Raw genomic sequence first — 21503 nt, 5'->3', positions numbered from 1 at the left:
AAAAGAAACAAGAGAGTTGTCTATTTTCCAATACAGAAACCTTGTTGATTATAACACATATATTAGCCAAAATGCAGTAGATAGAGATAAAATAGAACATAACCTTCCTGGTTCATAATAATCCCAAATGCTGCCGGGAGCCTTACTTGGGAGATTAATCCCCACAGTTGACATGATAAAGCCATATCGAAAAGGGGCTACCCAGAATGCACTGGGCTGGGTGCTATTTTGGGCCTTCTGGCATCATCTCGGCGTACTCTCACTCAGCTGTCACTCTGTAGGCTACGTGGTGTGAGCGAAATAGCAAGACTAAACAAGGTCTCTGGAGACAGAGGACAGGCCTACTGCACGCATGCCCTGATGTAACCCCAGGCCCATTCCAAATCAACACTGTTCCTAAAGCTATTTGTCTATAAGCAGGAGACAGACAGAAAGATAAATTAAAATAAATTAACATTATGAACTGATCCTACATTTAATGATCGGAAAAAGATGACCCATGTCCTAAAGTGGACACTGCATTGATCTTCTGCTGTGAACTGCCTTTCAATTCAACAAGACGGTCTATGGCTTCTTTGCTCGGAACTTCAACCAAACAAGTTATTAATAGAATAAAGCTACGCAGCATACATGGGAGGTGTGCCACTATCCCATTGGTATAGCTAAAAATAATTTAATGCTGGTGTGTGGTGTGTGTGCGTGTGATAGAGAGAGAGAGAGAGAGAGAGGCAACTACAGAATGTTTTTATTACACATATATCATTTGAATGTCATAAGCATATCCGTGTAGCAAAGCCATACCTTTCGGCCCCTGTCCCTCTATACAGTGGTGTAGTGGAGGTATACCTCTGTAGGCCTGCAGTATACCTACTTCTTTATCCGTCCCACAGTATACACGCCTACACCACTAATGTAAAACTGTAAAATTTCTGCTACAGTAATACCCACTGCTAGTCAGAGTATACCCACTGCTTTAGTCAGAGTATACCCACTTCTTTAGTCAGAGTATACCCACTTCTTTAGTCAGAGTATACCCACTGCTTTAGTCAGAGTATAGCCACTTCTTTAATCAGAGTATAGCCACTTCTTTAATCAGAATATAGCCACTTCTTTAGTCAGAGTATAACCACTTCTTTAGTCAGAGTATAGCCACTTCTTCAGTCAGAGTAAAGCCACTTCTTTCAGAGTATAGCCGCTTCTTTAGTCATAGTATAGTCACTTATTTAGTCAGATTATAGCCATTTCTTTAGTCAGAGTATACCCACTTCATTAGTCAGAGTACAGCCACTTCTTTAGAGTATACCCCCTTCTTTAGTCAGAGTACACCCACTTATTTAGGTCGCGTTCAGATCTAAAGGTCCGTTCTGATTCGAATGAAAGCGAGGATTATACGTATAATGTACATTGTTTAAATTTTCCAACTGGTCCGGTTTGCGTTCATAAAGGCCAATACTCAAACGGTCCAGAAATTGTAAACAAAAATGCCGTTCGATTATTGGTCATACAATTGGTGGGTAAAAAGGCAAAAGAAAAATGTCTACCTGGATATCATAGCCTACTGTATGGTAGCCCACATCATGGAGCACTGTCAGGTTATTTCGGTGTTTATGGTGTTATTTTTGTGCCAAAAGTCCATGCCCGTGAAGGGATATTTTGAGCGTACAAAGATGTTTCGCACACGCATGCAAATTATTATAAATTTTGTCTAGGCTATATTATACTCAATAAAAGTGTATTTGCATGTCTGCTAAAGTCCACACGCACAATGGCTGTGATCAATCCTTGGTCTGTGTGCGCTCAGCTTGCCTCTGCGCTCGCTCAACCATACCTTCATGCACTCAGCACAGAATTTTGTCATAAAAATAACACCAGAGCGTTAGTAATGTAACATTTTAGGGAGGGCTGTCTTCAACTAAAGAAAATCTTGGTTGACCACAGGCATCTTTTATTTTCGACCAAACGATTTATGTCACTTCTTTTTTCAGGCACTTTTCCCCCAGAGCTATCCATTTCTAAATTAAGCTGATTATTAATTAGTAACTAATTAATAATTCGTATTCGGCATGTTATTATATTTTATTATAATATATGAATTTTATATTAACTTTATTGTGGGCCTATAGTAATAATCCAAATGATATTTAGTCAGAGTATACCCACTTCTTTAGTCAGAGTATTTTGTCTCATAGCCTACTATGCATAAGTGCAGCTCAGTAATAATACAGTGTGAAATGAATAATAATAATACTATGAACGACGTCCCTTTCGTGTTGACAATAAGCGATTGTACAACGAGGGACAAGCCTCACAAAACCTTGTCTCTCAAACACCATAATCACCCACCTGTTTGGGTCGAGGGCCTCCAAACACAGCTGCGCACGGACCCAGTCGAGGGACATCGACGTGTCGGTCGCCGCGTCGCCAGATTGCTCTTAACTTCTGAAAGGGACGTGGATCTACAGACTGGACTAGAATCTACTAAGTATAATTTTCTTACTCTAATAGGTAGTGCTACATGTAATGTAATGTAATGTAATGTAAAATGTAATGCTAAGTGCTAAGTCGTCAGTGTCGTTGCGCCCTCCCCGCCCCTGAATCCTTCTCTCTCCTACCCTCTGATACTGCCACTGATCTTCTCCTCTCTACTCTTTCCTCTTCTCTGGACAATCTCTGTCCCCTTAGCTCCAGGCCTGCACGCCCAACTGCACCTGCCCCATGGTTGTCGGACTCAGTGCGTACTGATAGACGGAGCCTGAGAATAGCTGAGCGTAAATGGAGGAAAGGCAAGCTCCCTGAGGACCTTATTAATTTCTAATCTCTTCTTTCCACATTCTCCTCCTCCCTGTCTGCTGCTACAGCTGCTTTCTTCCGCTCTAAAATCCTAACCTCTGCTTCCAATTCTAAGAAAAAAAATTGAAACCTTCTCGTCACTACTCCAGCTCCCACCTCCTACTCCCAACTCCTCCCTTCTCCCTGATGATTTTGCCAACTTCTTTGACAAGAAAGTTAACGATATCAGATCCTCTTTCCCCCCTCCCCCGGTCAACTCCGTGCACCAACCTCACCTCCCCACCCCCACCCTCTCTCCCCTCTCCGCTCCCCCCCTCCTCTCCACGCCCCAACTTATCCCACTTTTCTCCCCTCTCCCCTAACGAGGTCGTCAACCTTAACCGCCCCATCACGTGCTCCCTAGACCCTGTTCCCTCGACTCTCCTTCAGTCTGTTGCACCTGAACTCCTTCCCTTCCTTACCCACCTCATCAACGCATCTCTTGTATCAGGATGCTTTCCCTCCACTTTCAAGACTGCCAGAGTCACCCCCCTCCTAAACAAGCCATCTCTCGGCTCCTCTGATGTCAAAAACTACAGACCGGTTTCCCTTCTATCCTTTCTATCCAAAACACTTGAACGTGCTATCTTTAACCAACTGTCTTTGTACCTCCACCAGAACGACCTCCTAGACCCCCACCAGTCTGGGATCAAGGCTGGCCACTCGACAGAGACCGCCCTCCTTGCAGTGACGGAGTCACTCCATGCCGCGAGAGCGAACTCTCTCTCCTCTGTCCTGATACTCCTAGACCAGTCAGCAGCATTTGATACGGTAGACCACCAGATCCTCCTCTCCACCCTCGAGGAGAAAGGCGTCGCTGGCTCTGCACACTCTCTGTTTGCATCCTACCTGATAAGCCGCTCCTACCAGGTGACATGGAGAGGGTCGATGTCGGAACTGCCTAGTCTGACTACGAGGGTTCCACAAGGGTCTGTCCTGGGTCCTCTCCTGTTTTCCCTCTACACTACATCTCTGGGCTCTGTCATTCGCTCGTATGGCTTCTCCTATCACTGCTATGCCGATGACACCCAACTGGTCCTGTCATTTCCCCCTTCTGATACACAAGTGGAGACACGCATAGCTGGGTGCTTGGCTGACATCTCTGAGTGGATCACCTCAAGCTCAATCTGGACAAGACTGAGCTGCTGTTCCTCCTGGGGAAGGGCTGCCCGCACCGGGACCTGGCCATCACTATTGAAGACACAATGGTGACCCCGACTCGGACTGCGAGGAATCTGGGTGTAACCCTGGATGACCAATTGTCGTTTTCTGCACATATCACATCCGTCACACGCTCCTACAGATTCATGCTCTACATCATCAGGAGGATTCGCCCTTTCCTCACTGATGAAACGGCACAGTTACTCATCCAGGCCCTGATCATCTCCCGCCTGGACTACGGCAACTCCCTTCTTACTGGGGCCCCGGCGTCAGCCATTAAACCGCTGGAACTTGTCCAGAAAGCTGCTTCTCGCCTGGTGTTCAACCACCCCAAGTTCTCCCACACAACTTCCGTTCTCCGTTTCCTACACTGGCTCCCTGTAGTGGCTCGCGTCCAGTTTAAAACTCTGGCGCTAGCCTACAGGGCAATGAAAGGAACAGCCCCCTCCTACCTCCAGGCCATGGTCAAACCCTACACCCCTCCCGACCGCTACGCTCTGCTACCTCGGGGAGACTGGCTGCCCCGTCACTCCGAAGCCCCTGCGGTCGATCGACACGGTCACAGCTCTTCGCTGTCCTGGCCCCACAGTGGTGGAACGAACTACCCACTGATGTCAGGACAGCAGAGTCGCTGCCCATCTTTCGTCGCAGGCTCAAAACTCATCTCTTCAAGAAGTACTACAACAATCCTCCCTCCCTCCATTGTATTTTATTGTATTATATGTAGTATAGAGAATGTAGAATCTTTACTTGTCATACAGCACATATGTGGAGATGAAATGTTTCTCTGCACTTAACCCATCCCAACGTCCTTCCCCCAAGGGCAGCTGGTAGCAGACGTAGGGACGCGCCCGGGGGCCAACCAAGTGCTCCTGTCTGTCTTCGCCATGGACGGATGTTTTTCATATTGGGTTCTTTATGGGGGAAACGCAAACACGGGGAGATCATGCAAACTCCACAAAGAAAGGACCGGAGACTCTTGCTGTGAGGCGACAGTACTACAGGTAGGCACTGTGCCGCACGTGAGCAATTTTGGGGTTCAGTGTCTTGCTCAAGGACACTTCGGCACAACGCCAGGAGCTGGGATCGAACAGGGGACCTTGCAATCCACAGCCGGCTGCTCTACCTCCTGAGCTACGTGCTGCCCCTTACTGTATTGCACTGTATTTTAGATTGCTATTCTTGCACTTTGCCTTCAGCACTAGATTATGCTTTTAGTCACTTGTTTTAGAAAGAAGATGCACTTGTGAGTTCTGGCAAGTAGTAGTACATTGGCTTTTCCTACATTAAACGCAATTATTGTTAGTCGCTTTGGATAAAAGCGTCTGCTAAATGACTGTAATGTACAGTAATGCGTTCGAGCTGCATGGTGCCCTTGGGCATCAGGCTGTCATGACGTTGCGTGGATGGCCAGCTGCGTTGTCTGGGATTAACATGGTCCAATGGACGAGACTGTAGTTTTATAGTCTGCTGCAAAATAATCTCTGATCTTGCCATGATAAAATCATAGGTCTACTCTATTGCCTAGCCCTAGGATATTGATTGATTGCGTTATGATTATTGCCCGCCCCCCTCCCCCCACACACTCCCAGCGATTGTGTGTATTGTATATCCAGACTGTATAGATGTATTGCAATACTCATATATACATACATAGCTACACACATACGCACGCTCGCACATACATACATACATACATACATACAGTGCATCCGTAAAGTATTTACACCCCTTCACTTTTTCCACATTTTATGTTACAGCCTTATTCCAAAATTGTTGAGGAAAATAATGAATTTAATCAATCTGCACACAGTACCTCATAATGACAAAGTGACATTTTTATGAATTTTTGCAAATTTATAAAAAAAAAAGAAAAAGAAGATACATAAGTATTCACTCCCTTTGCTATGACGCTCAAAATTGAACTCAGGTGCATCCTGTTTCCACTGATCATCCTTCAGATGTTTCTACAACTTGATTGGAGTCCACCTGTGGTAAATTCAATTGATTGGACATGATTTTGACACCTGTCTATATAAGGTCCCACAATTGACAGTGCATGTCAGAGCAGAAACCAAGCCATGAAGTCAAAGGAATTGCCTGTAGACCTCCGAGACAGAATTGTATCAAGGCACAGATCTGGGGAAGGGTACAAAAAAAATCTGCAGCGAAGGTCCAGAAGAGCACAGTGGTCTCCTTCATTTGTAAATGGAAGACGTTTGGAACCACCGCCCGGCCAAACTGAGCAATCGGAGGAGAAGGGCCTTGGTCAGGGAGGTAACCTAGAACCCGATGGTCACTCTGACAGAGCTCCAGCATTCCTCTGTGGAGATGGGAGAACCTTCCAGAAGGAAAATAGCTGTGCAGCGATGCTCCCCATCCAACCTGAGAGAGCTTGAGACGATCTGCACAGAAAAATTGGAAAATACTCCAAATACAGGTGTGCCAAGCTTGTAGCATCATACCCAAGAAGGCTTGAGGCTGTAATTGCTGCCAAAGGTGTCTCAACAAAGTACTGAATAAAGGATATGAATACTTGTATGTGTGATGTTTCAGTCTTTTTATTTTTAATACATGTGCAAAAAAATTCGTAAAAAAGTTTTCACTTTGTCATTATGGGTCATTGTGTGTAGATGAGGAAAAAATAATTTAATCTATTTTGGAATAAGGCTGTAACAACAAAATGTGGAAAAGGTGAAGGGGTGTGAATACTTTCCAGATGCACTGTATGTACATACATACATAGATACAGTACATACATTCACACCTCCACAACACTCGGAGCGCTCCGGCACTGTTGTAGAGTCTGATGGCTGCTGGCACAAAGGCGCATCTGAGCCGCTCCATGTTACACCTGGGTGAGATGAGCCTGTGGCTGAGGGCATGTAGACGGTTCAAAATTGAAAGAGTGACAGGTCGTAGCAGCAAATGTGAGACGCTAGCCCAGGTTACATGGGCGGGGCATATCTATGGATCGGAGCACCTGATCGTGAAAGTTGTTACTGATTGATGTCACAGGGATTCCATGAAGTGTCCCAGACCCATAGAGAATGCAGCATGCAGTAACGTAGTTAGCGTAGCTTACATAGTGTATCAGCGAAATAACTCTCATGGGTCTGGTGTTGAGACTACCAATCAGATGACGCTTATTTAGGTGGTTTGATCCTGTTGGATAAATCATGTATGTGATAATTAGCTGAGAATCTGCTTTTCATTCAACAACTGTACATGATGACGACATGGGAAGGGGGGCGACAGGTTCAGCTGTGTCTTAAATCTGCTCTCTGCACCTGTCTCCTTGCTCTGGTTAAGGTTGTTGTTTTTCAATGTCCAGTCTTGGACAAAATGTGATTTTGCCATAATTGATGTAAACATTGTGCTTTGGCCATTCAGGAGGAGGTGCTGCCAGTGTGTGTGTGTGTGAGAGAGAGAGAGAGAGTGTGTGTGTGTATATATATAGAGAGAGGGTGTGTGTGTGTGTAGAGAGAGAGAGAGAGAGAGAGAGAGTGTGTATGTGTGTGTGAGAGAGAGAGTGTGTAGAGAGAGAGGGAGAGAGAAAAAGAGTGTGCGGTGTGCGTGTGAGCCAAGGGATATTGAGCAGTCGTGAGATGGACACCAGATTGTTAAGACTCACATGAGCCAGAAAGCAACACATGCTCACTGTGGTGAACGGCATGCTGTGAAAGACTCCTTTCAAATGCCCCACATGTGCTCAATGCGGCAGTCGGGATGCTCAAGTGAAACAAGCAGTCAGTGTACACTGTGTAGTGTTCTGCATGCTGGTACCTACTTCACATCCTCTCACACAGGGCCCACTTTAAAAGGTTGACTCTATTAAAATCGAATTAAAACGGATCCTTGCATTCTGATTTCTTCCAGGAAAATAATTCTATCTTCATAGATGTCAGAGCATTAAGAAAAGTAAACGCGCACACTTGTGTGTGTGTGTGTGGCTTGAGCCTTACCTCCACGGCAAGGACTTAATTATGTTGTACATTTAAGCCACCATCCAATCCCATCCTGATATGACATGGAAAGCTTCAGGTACAGTTGATCTCTCTTTTTTTCATAGACAAAATGTAGCCTACTCAAATAAAGATGAGTAGGAGCGATGGGTTGCCTCCCACACCCCACCTACCGTTCAAACTGAATAATGCACTCATCCCTGACTCAAAGCCGCACGGGAACGACCAATGAGAAACTCGGTTGCTGGGACGTGCGGCGACCAGGCAGTGGTTGCTAGTGGCAGCATCATCAGCGGCAGACAAGACGAGCTATGGATATAATGGGTGAATTTGAGGGTGAGAGATGTTGATAAAATAATTAGAGTTTGATAAGGATTTTGCTTCGTTTTCTAAGCAAGAGTTATTGCATGCTTTATAGCCTACCGTTTTGCTGTTCGAGCTTGTGAATGCGCGTCTCTTTGACCATTTCTTGGGTGTCTAGCCAGAACAGGGCGGAGGATGACGCTATGCTAAGCTAACGCTAGCCAGGTTCACATACAGCAGCCAAGACAGCTAAGCAGTTTTATAACCAGTGTCTCTCTGTTGTGAAACTGAAGTATTTCATTCATGTCAAATCTTTAGAACTAACCTTGCAGTTTAGAACCGAAAAGGATGTTTCAATTCAAAACATGCCATTGCATTCTAACTAATAGCTGCTGGAAATTGTATTGGCTGTTGTAACGTTATGCCTTTGAGTGCTCTTTAATGTAACGGAGAGTAGTGCCATTTTAATTATTATTATTATTAAGTTTTTGCGGTAGGCTACATCCATAGCAAGCCTTCCGCTGTCTGCTATCAAGTCCCTGTCTCTGTCCATCCCATTACAGATGGAGAAGCACCTCCGGCTGAGGAGCTGGTTCCTTGTAAAATCTGTGACAGGAGCTTCTTCCCCAAAGTCCTGGTAAGAGTACATGTGTAAGCATCAATCCATCTAGCCCTTTCACCTCTGTCACATCAGGATGGAAGGAAGACATTTCTGCCCATTTGTTTTTATGGACATCATTGAAAACATTTCCATTTTTATGAAGACAAAACATCAAGCTATAAGAAGAATGTGCCTTGTTAGCCTCGTAGGGGGAAGGCCACACTGATCTACAAGCGCATTGTGTTGCCTCTGGGTATGAAATGCGCTATACAAATAAAGCTTTGATTGATTGATTGATTGATCTGCCGAGTGAAACAGAATGTGAGCTCGCTAGATCAGGACCGGGGATCGAACACCCAACCTCCCAATCTCAGGGTGGACACTCTTAACCACAAGGCCACTGAACTGAGGCTAGTGTCTCACCATGAAACACCATAGCTACTGTGTATTCAGGTTGCTGACTGGAGGACATGCTTCAGTCACATACTTGCACTGTCTCCAAGGTGACTGAGTAAAGCAATGCAGGCAGTTGGGGAGGATAATACCGGCGTTGTTGCTGACGACAACAATGTCACAACACGATGGAATGATGACATACTGACCACTATCTGTGTGTGTTGGCGATATTCACTAATTATCAGGAGAGAACGCTGTTTATGGTGTGTTGATAACGGTCACAAGGCACGGCACTCTGAACACAAACAGTAGGTCTGCTGTAACAGGGAAGGGTAACTTTGTAGCAATCTGATAACTCACATGATATGACACACTATGTAATGCATGTATTAAAGATGTTTATAACATGTTGCATTATGATCATAAGCTTTCTGGTGCACGATTTTGGACCTGAATGCTTGACTACTATCTCACATTAGTCTGACTCAATGGATGTAGGATTTGGGGATAAGCCTTGCCATTCGTTTATTACTGCCCAATCAGTGGCGCCAATTCATATGGTCGGCCAATCAGTGACGATGGGAGATTCTCCCATACTATGTGAAACAGCAACAACCCAGCAACCGCTTCACCAAAGACAATAGTGATTGGTTTAAAGAAATACAGCGTTTTTCCCCCCCCGCTACTCTGAATGGTCCAGCCACACTTTTCTCCAGCACTGGCACAGCGTAAACAAAGTGTGGAGATAGGTCTGGCTATGCAAGACTAATCGGACATCAAGACACACTACTGTACTATCTCACTAACTCATATCAACTGTGGCAACCACCTATTTACACAACTAAGCCTGCCCTTGCATGCTTCTGACACCTGCACATGTAAGTTCGCACATTCACACTCATGCGTGTCAGGATGTGCGGTTTTGATTTCAGACCTCCCTCCTGTCTTGTCGTCCACCTCCTGTAAGGCAAGGCAAGTTTATTTGTATAGCACATTTCAGCAACAAGGCAATTCAAAGTGCTTTACATGAGACATTCAAAGCATCAAGGTAAAGTGCAAGAAACATATAAAAGGTAATGAAATGCAAAACAAGGACATTTACATGTAAAACTAAATGCAGGAAAAATAAAATACAGGAATAAAAGTTACAGTGCAGGGTATGAATTAATAATTATTTGATTTAATAAAAAGCAGCGGCAAAAAGAAAAGTCTTCAGTCTTGAACTAGAACTGAGAGTTTCAGCAGACCTGTAGTTTTCTGGAAGTTTTTTCCAGATAATTGGATCATAAAAACTTAACGCTGCTTCTCCATTTAACTCTGTGGACAGAAAGCACGCCTGTGCCAGATGACCTGAGATGTCTGGATTGTTCATAACGTAGCAGCAGATCATATTTTGGCCCTAAACCATTCAATGCTATATAAACCAACAGAAGTATTTTAAAGTAAATTCTTTGACAGACAGGAAGCCAGTGTAAAGACCTCAGAACAGAAGTGATGTGATCCACTTTCTTAGTCTTAGTGAGGACTTGAGCAGCAGAGTTCTGAATCAGCTGCAGCTGTCTGATCTTTTTTTTAGGGAGACCTGTAAACACACCGTTACAGTAGTAGAGTCTACTGAAGATAAACGCATGGACAAGTTTTTCCAGATCCTGCTGAGACATAAATCCTTTAATCCTTGATATATTCTTCAGGTGATAGTAGACTGACTTTGTAATTGTTTTAAAGGGGTAGTGCGCTATTTTGGACATTAAGCCCTATTTATGATATGTCTAACATCAATCTGAAACATAGAGACCGTAATGTCCTTGATCGCTCAAATATTGAACTAGATCGACATTTTCGTCCGACTCAAATTTCTTTACAATGGAGGTGGCCAGTGCATGCAAATATGGGTTGAAAAACTCAACAAAAACAAGCATGAAGCTCAGTGTGTTATCTTACCGGTCTCAGTTTGCTGCACAGTGAAATGTATCACAATTCGTTGTGTTTATGTGCATGGCAAGGCTTTGATATGGGCATTGCTCCAGCCTTTTCCGCGCTCCCGCGGAGAGGTTTGGGGGAGGGGTAAGTAGTCCCGGCTAGTTAGGAATCTGCCTACCTGGGTGAGCGCATTCTATGTTTGAGCTGAAGCATTCTACATTTGCTGAGCGGAAGCAACGGCTATTTATGGACAATGGATCATTATTATTATAATGACGAAGAACTTGATTTTGAATATGATGGCACTGGCTACAGATTCAAGCCTGAATTCACAGACAAGGAACTCCATGAGATGGATGATCCGCGCGCAAGAGAGGAAGCTCAGGCTTCCAATCAACCCGAACCTGCTGCCAAGGCTATTCCTAGAACAACGGGGGACTTTAGGTGTTTATGTAAAAAGTGTAAACAGATACCCACAGAACACAAGAGTTTGTGTTGTAGGGAATGGGACCTTTGCTCCCGAAAGCGGTACAGTAAGACAGCCCATTTACCAAAACTGAACTATTCTGTTCCTTTCCCTAACGCTAATATTTGTCTGGCCACATTGCAAGGTTACAACATACTGTACAGTAAACATTGAGTAGGCTAGCCTACTGGAGGGATACCCTCAAAACCCATAACCATAAATTGATTAGAACTAGAACACGGTAATGCATCACAGTACAGTGCTTCCAGAGTCCCTCCACATTGGTTTACTAATATTTATCTTTTTCACAGATAACTTAGGCTGGTATTGGAGTGGGCACAGAGAGGACAGGAACAGCTGTGTTCTTTAGGTTCTTTCTTTGGGGATTTGATCTACTGCTATAAAAATAACTTTAATCAAAATGCGCTCCACAAACACAAAAGTCTGACCTACGGAGCACTCGGATTGGAGTGTTCATGCCGATCCCCAGAGCAACGAGCCAAAGTTTCAATCTTTCTAAGGACGCTTTCACACCTAAAGGTCTAGACCAAGGTCCGAACCAGAATCCCGTTTGGCGTTTTCACATTTGTTATTTTTTATTGATTAGTTCCAAAACTTTCGCTTTCCCACCAGCGGACCAAAGGATTTTTGGTGGCAGACCTACATTATGTCGTCATTGCTTGCATGGGGGTGCGTCTCCCTATACTTGACACTGATTGGTTTGTGGATGCACGCGCGTCTGTTTGATCTGAAAGTGCGAACCTTTGATTTCACATTAGGCAGCAGCGAACCTTGGTTTGAGCCGAGACCACCTCTTGAGGTTGGACCAAAGTCTTTGATCCGCGCACTGTGGTCCAGGAGGTTTCACACATTGTCTGTTTAAATGGATGTCATTGAAGACCTTAAGGAGCAGTCTCAGTGCTGTGTGTGGTCGAAATCCTGACTGGAAGACATCAAAACAATTATTTAGTGCCAGGAAGTTGTTCAGCTGTTGAAAAACTGCTTTTTCAATGATTTTACTTAAAAACGGGAGGTTTGATATGGGCCTATAATTGTTCATTTGTGAGGTGTCTAGATTATTCTTTTTTAAGAGTGGCTTGACCACAGCAGTTTTCAGGGTTTGTGGGAACACACCTGAAAGAAGAGATGTTTACAATTTGTAGTAAATCAGAGGCCATGCAGTTAGATACATTTTTGAAAAAGCCTGTAGGCAGAATATCAAGGCAACAGGAGGGGGATTTCAGATATTGTATAATGTTCTCCAAGGTTTTATGGTTGATCGGATAAAATTGTGTCATGGTATTGATTTTAAGTGGACACTGGGACAACACATATCCTGTACCTGATATGGAGGCACTGACTGCTGGTCTAATTTTCTGAATTGAAACTATAGAAAAAGCACGTGCCCATCTGTCAGAAGGCGGCAACCAAGAGACGGAAGGTGTTCGACTCCGGACGCCAGAGAGCTGAGGGCACCGACATCACCACTGTCAAACCTATCAAAGCTAAGGTGAGAGCCGTCAGTTTAGAGGTGCCTGCACACACCAACCAACGGCAACCAACTCCCAACACCCAGCATTCTAAAGTTGGCGGTTGCTGTTAGAATGTTGAAAGTTTAAAATTAAGCTGCAAAATCCATCCAGCAGTCACTAGCAAACGTGGCACACCGATCCAATGTAGGTGTTGGTTGGTGTTGGTTGAGGCAGTGGGGCACCTTTAGAACACCGACAGGGCGTGTTCACATGCCCCGCACCACAGGGGGGTGCATTCAAGTACAGGGAATGCACCTTCACAGTGTACTGTCAGTGTTAAACTGTGTTCTCACCAGAAGCGACGCAAAAATTAGTGTCGCTTCCAGTCGGAACACAGCTTTATAGGGCATTATTTCAAAATGGTGGTCGGGAGTTCTGTGTCGTAATGTAACACTACACTGAACTGAGAAGAGAAGTAGGGTTATCTTTCACATGTGAACGGTCAGCAGGAACCTGCATGCGGGTCAGGAATTAAAGTGTCTCATATAAACCACTGTGTCAGACTAACGTCAGGCCAGGTTAGCTAGCCCTGGACCCTGTTCAACACCCGCTGAAAGAGTCATGAGAACCAGAAGACCCGCCTTCTTATGAAGCAGCCTGATAATTGGAGCTGCACTGTTTGTGACCTTCTCTTACTTTCTGCTTTCCAAATGGTTTGTTATACACTTTTTTTGTATTTTCAGTCACACAGTACTTCCTCCACTGCTAGGGCTGAGAAAGTAAGTAGAATTGTTTTTTGTTTCGTTTTTTTTGTGCGTGGCTGTAAGCCAGCGCAGCATAGATAGCATTTGTCGGGTTGTCACTCCCTCCCTCCCTCCGTCCTGTTGTTGACCTGCGTTTCTATGTTGCCACCACAAGAGGCAGTGATCCCAGCACACCAAAATAAATTCACTATGACGTTACGCAGTTTCAAGTTCCTCGGTAGTGTAGTGGATAAAGCGACCGACTCCCATGCGGGAGATCAAGGGTTCAATACCCCGGTGGGGAAGATTTTTAAGGAAATGTACAGTCAACAGATACTCTCAAGTCCACTTTTAAAAGCAGCCTGTGTTGTAAAACGACATAGGTAACATTCAGAGCTCCTGCGTTCAGCTAGACGCAGTAGGCCTGTGTGATGGGCAGGTAGAGTTAGAGCTCGCAAGACAATGCCAATATTTAGATCCGTTATGGCGTGTAGTTTTCAAAAACAGTTTAGGCCATTGAGACCTGGTGAAGCTGGGTTTGCTGAGAAAGCCGAGGCCTGTTGATGTCCCGTCGAGCTGGAGACCGCCCGGAGGGGTGTAACCTGACAGTGCTGAGATGAGGTCACTAGCGAGTCATGTGACCTACAGTAGCACACCCGGTCCTAGGACTCTGAACTACTTCCTGAGCTACTTCTGTCAGACGGTGTTACAGTCACAGCAGAGACAGACCCACACAACCGTATTTTGATAGGACAGCGCTACAAGTGTATCCATTCATGACCTGAATATCTAGCATGTACTGTAATTGGCCTGGCCACAGAGACCCGTTGTGTAACATCTGCCCTTGTCTCCAGTCTTCCCTGCCTCTGACAGGATTGGATAGGTCTAAGCAAGATGGTGGAACTGTAATCTAGCCATCCAGAACCATCTAGAAACTCCTCTAGGCATGCTTAGGAACGTACCTACTGTATTGTTATACACTTGTGCTCTTGCACATTTGGATTTCTTTATGTTTTGTATCTGTATTCTATCTATATTCTGTCTGTAGTCTATATTACTTTGTTGTCTTTTCATGCTGTAACAGGGCAATTTCCCCCTGGGGGATCGATGAAGTACTACTACTGCTACTACAAGAGGTTAAGAGGTGCAGCCTAGGGGATCGATCGGGTCAAAGGTTAAGGGCTGAGCTTGGCGCCACAGTCCTTAGAGGGGTCTGCAGCTTTGTTTGAAGGAAGTGGCGAGCGCTGACGCTTAACTAACTTCCTATCACTGTGTTTTCGTGTGTGTGTGTCGCTTTAGCCAGTGGAGCCTCCTAAGAAGCCATCCAATTGGCGGCGGAAGCACGAGGATTTCATTGCCACCATCAGAGCAGCCAAGGGCCTCACCCAGGTGCTGAAGGAGGGCGGGCCCCTGCCCCCGCCCCCTCCGCCCTCCTACGATCCAGGTGATTCACCTCGGCCTGCCGCCTGTCTTAGACCTACTAGGAACGGACAACCTGGTGTTTCCGGAGCGTGTACCAACCTAGCCTATTCGCTAGCTCTTTAACCGCGACTGCCTCCCCCCTTCCCCCCAGACTACATCCAGTGCCCGTACTGTCAGAGGAGGTTCAGTGAGAACGCGGCGGACCGCCACATCAAGTTCTGCCGGGAGCAGGCCGCCCGCATCGGCAACAAGGGCAAGCCGGCCAGCGAGGCCAAGAAGCCGGCCATGCGCACGCAGGTACCTCTGTTTTAAAGACGCCACTGTTGTGTTACCCTCTCATTTCGGCTCCACCTACGCATCAGTCAGGACACCAGGTTCATCGTTCCATCAATCCAGCTTATTGCTGTTTCTGTTTCAAATATAGAGGTGTGGTAGATGGTTGCTGTCACAAATAAGTCTGCTTCTGCCCTTATACTGTACACACACTTGTCAGTGGTCACGTTCAAAAGGGGCTTACTGTATCTACAGTTTACTGGTTTTACTAGTTTTGACAAATACAATTCTAATACAATGTGATCGTTTTTATCTAAATGTATCTAGTCCTATGCAAAGGCTTATCACCAATACCAAACTACATACACATCCATTTCTTCCCATAAACATACCTGTTTCAAATACAGAGGTGTGGTAGATGGTTGCTATGAATCTGCTTCTGCCCTTTACACACAAACAACACAATGAAAGAGAGGAAAATAACCTACTGTCAAAACTAGCCATGTGATCATCACCTCTATCCATCGGTGCTAATTAATAGAGAGCTCGCGAAGCGCAGTAGCTAGCCTAGCTAGCTAACGGTTCCAAGACAAAGACACATTAGCTCTGTAAAATAGTAAAATACATAACACAAGAAGCAAATAAACTCATAAAACAAATAGAAAACATACATGTGACAAATTATACAATCTTAGATACTCTGGACAGGATCTTATTCGATGGTATCTAAAAAGGGGCAGAGCAGGATCTCGGCAGTTGTCATGGTCAAAAGGGACGAGCATGGTGGCTTAACACCAGTTATTGCAACCACCAACTCCAACCACAAGGGGGCACTCTAATACATGGCAAAATGTATGGTAGTTTTGCATGGACAATCAGAATGATTATTTTAAGATGAAAAGAAAAAAACTAAATTTTGACGAACTTCAATTATTAATAAATAATAACTCTGTTACAGTAGCAGAACACCACGGGGGGGTGGCGGGGGCTGAATGCGTTTGATCTGGACAGGGACTCGCAAAGCGTTGGATCATTTGATTTTACGTGTGTGTTCTCTCCCATCAGTTCAGGCCTCCGGCTGTGAAGAAGGTCGGCTCCCCTGGTGTGACGGCGGTCTCCGCCCCCTCCACCGCCACCGCCTCCCGTCTGCCCCAGAAGTCCTCCACTGGCCAGCTCTCCGGTAAGGCAGCCCCGGGGGAACCGCCACTGGTCGGACCTCTGCCTCACACCCAGGTGGGACAGAAGGGAAGGGATACTGGCCTGGGAGCAGCAGTGTTCTGGGCAGGGAGGCAAGGTTGAGAGGACAGGTTGCCATTAATGATGTCATACAACGGGTAGCTCCGACCTCACGGTCTGACCTCTGAAGAGCCGTCGTACATTCACCATATTACTGCACCATGGGCCTCTTCACAGTTCTACTATACGAGTTATCATACCTCTGCGCGTTGGCGAAGTAGCTAGCTTCCCATCCGCGCGTTGGCGAATTAGCTAGGTGGCTAGCTTCCCATCCACACATAAGCGAAGTGGCTAGCTTCCCATCCGCGCGTCAGCGAAGTGGCTAGCTTCCCACCGCTCATAGCTAACAATGCCGGCGGCTCTGTCTAGAGAGCAGCGGCAGCGTCGCACAGACTCACCTGATACGCGGGATTCTCTGCAACGCCTCGCGCCAACGACAGCAGCCGGCCCGGGGTATACTGGTGATACGTACCACACCTCAGGAGCTGTTGCTTCAGTAACACTCACTCTACTATCTCACTCTCTCTCTGTTTCTCTCTTCCTCTCACTGTTTCTCTCTCTCTCGGTTTCTCTCTGCTTTTGAGTCAAGATGACGATGATTCGACTGTTTGCGTGACCTGGAGGGTTACCAATGTTTATCTCCGTTCAGCCTAGCAACACCTTGTAGAACACTGTCTGTGTTCAAAGCAGAACACACACACAAACACACACACGTTCATGCATCTCCAGTTATACTCTGTGACAGACTGACAGTCTTCCATGCCGAAATGTTTCTCCCTCTTTCTACACTCCCTACACTTTTTGGTATCATTCATTTTTTGTACAGCACTAAAAATATATGAAATATATTTTTGCATCCTTAACCTGTGTGGACATTCCCTTTGTTTCATATCAGTGTGCGAGCAGTGAGCACCTTCCACTTTTGTCTCCAGTTATTGAAACACATCTGAGAACGGCTGACCCCAAAACATTTTGCCAAAATGTGTTGCTTTGTTTTGCACTCTCTTTCTGTCTCACTCTGTTTTACCCCTCGCTTTCTCTCTCTTCCTCCCTTGTTGCCTCCCTCTGTCTCTCTCTAGGGATTCCGTCCAGTAAGGCTCCTTCTGTAGGATCAGTGAGGAGCATCTCTTCAGGATACAGCACACCTCCGTCTGGCCTGACCAGTCCTCCATCAGGGTCAGCACACACAGACAGTACACACACACACACACACAGCCAGACAGTATACACACACACACACACACACACAGTACACTGCAAAACCCCAGGTAGGGAAATTTGGAGCACAGCAAAACACATTCCACACTTATAGCTCTTACGCGCCTTGGCACATTTATTGATAAAAATCTGGACACACAATGGCTCCTGGTCTCCTGTCTTCGGACAGCGCGGGGCAAGGTCAGTGGAGAGGCTTCGGCTCCTGAAGGCGGAAAGGAAAAGAACATTAGCAATTTCACCAAAGCGTTTGGTCAAGCAGCACACTCCCAGTACAATTGGTCACTGAGTCCAAAGACTACTGAAAATGTCCCCAGCCGGGCCTTTTGGGGCATGGTGGCTTGTTAGCGGATTGGCTACAGCCAGCCCTCCCGCCGTCTGGGCTTGATTAGCAGATTTGGCGCAGCTGGGGAGTACGGTTCCTCGGTCAACGAGGAATGGCTGTTAGACCCCGTCGATGACCTGTCCTCGCTGTCCTTGGTGCTGACGGGGCCTGGTCTGCCTGGTCAAGGTGGCTCTGGCCGTCTCTGTGTGTGTGCAAGGCATTGTCCGTGGTGCCAAAATTGAGGTTTATGCATTTCGTGGCTTGGATGGGCGCGTTAATGTCCCTGGAACGCCACCTTGTGGCAGCCTCCCTCCGCATGGCCTGAGTGAGGATGCCACAACACACACACACACACACACACACACACACGTTACCTGCTACAAGTAGAACAACTATTTGGTGTACATATCCACAAATTGATGCAGAAAAGGCACACATTGGTGCTATACAAATTCACCAGAATGCAGGAAATGGACGTGTTTGATGCTCAGTTGTGTCCCCTCAATTTTCAAATGAAATCTGTGCCACAAATGTCTTCAGCCTGCAGTGTCGGAAAAAAAGGTTTTCTGACAGTTGAAAGTCCTGCACATACATACACACGCGCACACACACACCCACACACGTTTTTTCTAAAGATGTTACACTGCAGCACAGCATCTATGTAACCAAGTGAAATGTGGAATAGCTGGTGAAACTCCAACTCCAAGAGGGACGTCCCTGTCGGTGCAACTGTCAACATGTCTGCCTTCCCAGCAGGAGACCCGGGTTCTAATCCCATCCTGGGCTGGGCATGCTGACACAGATGGGTTTACATCTATACTGAACAAACATTCTTCCTGACCTTCTCCGCTCCCCAGGTCTGGAGGGAGGCTGAGGCCAGCAGGTGGCTTGGGCTCTGTGAAGAACACTCAGTCCACAGCCGGGGTCAACAAGAGGAAGGTCTACAATGCAGACAACTCCAATTCCAGGTATAACCTGCACGCACACACACACACACACACACACACACACACACACACATACACACACACAGTATCTCAACAGGAGCTGACCTGTGAGAAGCACAAACAAAACGATTATCCTTTTTGGAAAGTACCAAAGATGGTGCATTAATGAGATGGGCCCCACATCCTGGTGAGCTTTGGATCAAATGACATAAAATAAATTCTCTATCTCACTCCTGTCCCTTACAACATTTCAGCAACATGTCACTGTGACTGTACACTGTACATTACATGTGACAAATACATGAATCTTGAATCTACTAATTCTCTCTGGCTTCATTAGATACTGACCTCTTGTGGCCAGTTTAAGTTTAGAGTGTTCTCACCTGGGTTGCATTCTGAATCGTGTACTTACATACTATATACTATGCCAAAAATGTATGTAGTATGTCCCAATACATAGTATGCCACATGCAGTATGGCAAAATACCAGGATGTCCTACTACATCTGGTCATATTTTGCAGTATGCAAGCCAGCACACTTTTCTGGCTATTCTGACCCACAATCCTGTGCTCAGCACCGGAGGTGTTTTGATGAATCCTAGCTGTGGACGAATGTCGCTTCATGGACTATGACGGATGTGGTCAACTTTCAAGGTGCAATGTTATGACAAGGTAGTATGTCCTGATTGTATGCATGCTACGTGCAAATTACATACTTCCTAGGGGCAGCTGTAGTACGTACTGGTAGTAAAAAGTAGAAATATGCGATTTGGAACGCAGCCCGTGTGTCCCCATTTTAGCACCATGACATGGCAGTGATGTCATCCCCTCCCCATTCACCCCCCCCCTCCCCCTCCCCCAGGAATGATGCCAAAAGTGGGAATGAAGTGGACAGCTGTGGAACACAGACCAAGTTCTGTCACAAGTGTGGAACCAAGTACCCTGTGGAATGTGCCAAGTTCTGCTGTGAGTGTGGGGTCAGAAGAATGTGTATCTGAGAGGGAAGTGTGTGTGTTTGTTGGGGAGGGGGGGGGGGGGGGGGGCTTTGTCCTCCACACTGTATGCCATGCGTTTTTTTTGGCAGCCCTCTCCAGCTGATGTCACATTCCAATTCCTTCCTTCCTCTGTTCGCTTACCACTCTTCAACAACTTCCCCTCGGGCATCAGTGAATTACCCACCTAAAAATGTTATTGAAGTGCAATATACAGTAACTAACTGCTGGTGAGGCGTGGTGTGATTCCAATAAAAGAGGTGAGCGGCAGATGAGAGAGCTGCAACGGTCTTTGACTTTCAGTCGTGAGACACATTTCCATGTGTGACTCTGAAATGTAGCATTAGTTCAAGCCCTCTATTGCCGCACAGTTTATACTACAATAAATTATTTATTTTATTTGTTTATTTGATTTTTACTGAATGAAAAACAACTTGACTCTTCTTGTTTTGTTGAAGCAATCAATTTTTGTTTTGTTTGTGTTTTGTAAAAGCATTTCTCCTTATCTGTCCGTGTTCCATTGTTGGTTACTCAACGTTCTCGGAGTCAGGGAAGCAGTATTGCATAACCAGCTCTGGTATTTCCTGCGGTCTGCTACTTTGAACATGTTAATCACATTGTTGGAATGACTGTCAACAGAAGAAAGTTTGCTTTCTGCCCTAACCCAAGGTCTGGGAATTGTGATGATTTGCTATTAATGGAATTCATGTCCATCATATCACCATTGACAATGTAGTGCTCTTGAGAACTTTGAATTGTGTACAGTATATCGATTAATTATAATTGACAATTTTGAGGGTCCCTGATGCAAGCTTAATGCACATGATATGCAAGGCTGAGCTGATACAGCTGGTACATATTCCTGGACAGGATGTTGACTGTAGGTTATACCCAAATATGGATATGCATTTTATGCCATTTACATCCATCACCAATAAACATCTATGAAGACTCTTATGAAGTGTGTGTGTGTGTGCGCACGCATGCTTGCGTGTACAATCAAGATGAGATTGTTGGCTGCATACTGTAAAAGACAAAAACACTGAGTTCAAGCAACTGAATATTAAAATATATTTGCTGTGTACAGTCTAACATTGCAACATAAATAAGAGTTTGTGCATCTATCAGTTATCCATCATCAGTAGTGTCACTAATTATTTGAGAGCAGAATGAGGTATCCTGCATGTGGCTAGCCCAGCCAGGGGTCTGCAACCTGCAGCTCCGGAGATGCACGCAC

At 45.6% G+C, this 21503-nt stretch overlaps 1 protein-coding gene across 1 annotated transcript; it reads left to right on the top strand.

The window, feature by feature from the left end:
* Positions 1-8266: 8266 nt before the first annotated feature.
* Positions 8267-20272, top strand: zc2hc1a (zinc finger, C2HC-type containing 1A; the record flags this gene model as incomplete). Its single annotated transcript, XM_084442851.1, has 10 exons — positions 8267-8291; positions 8822-8895; positions 13035-13151; positions 13857-13892; positions 15159-15300; positions 15430-15575; positions 16617-16731; positions 17867-17963; positions 19185-19295; positions 20137-20272. 10 exons carry the CDS (start codon positions 8267-8269, stop codon positions 20270-20272), a joined length of 999 nt encoding a protein of 332 aa, XP_084298977.1.
* Between the last annotated feature and the right edge of the window lie 1231 nt (positions 20273-21503).

Source organism: Borostomias antarcticus (genome assembly GCF_949987555.1).
Source record: "Borostomias antarcticus genome assembly, chromosome: 9".
NCBI classification, from domain to species: domain Eukaryota; kingdom Metazoa; phylum Chordata; class Actinopteri; order Stomiiformes; family Stomiidae; genus Borostomias; species Borostomias antarcticus.
This window is presented reverse-complemented; position numbering and strand designations above follow the sequence as displayed.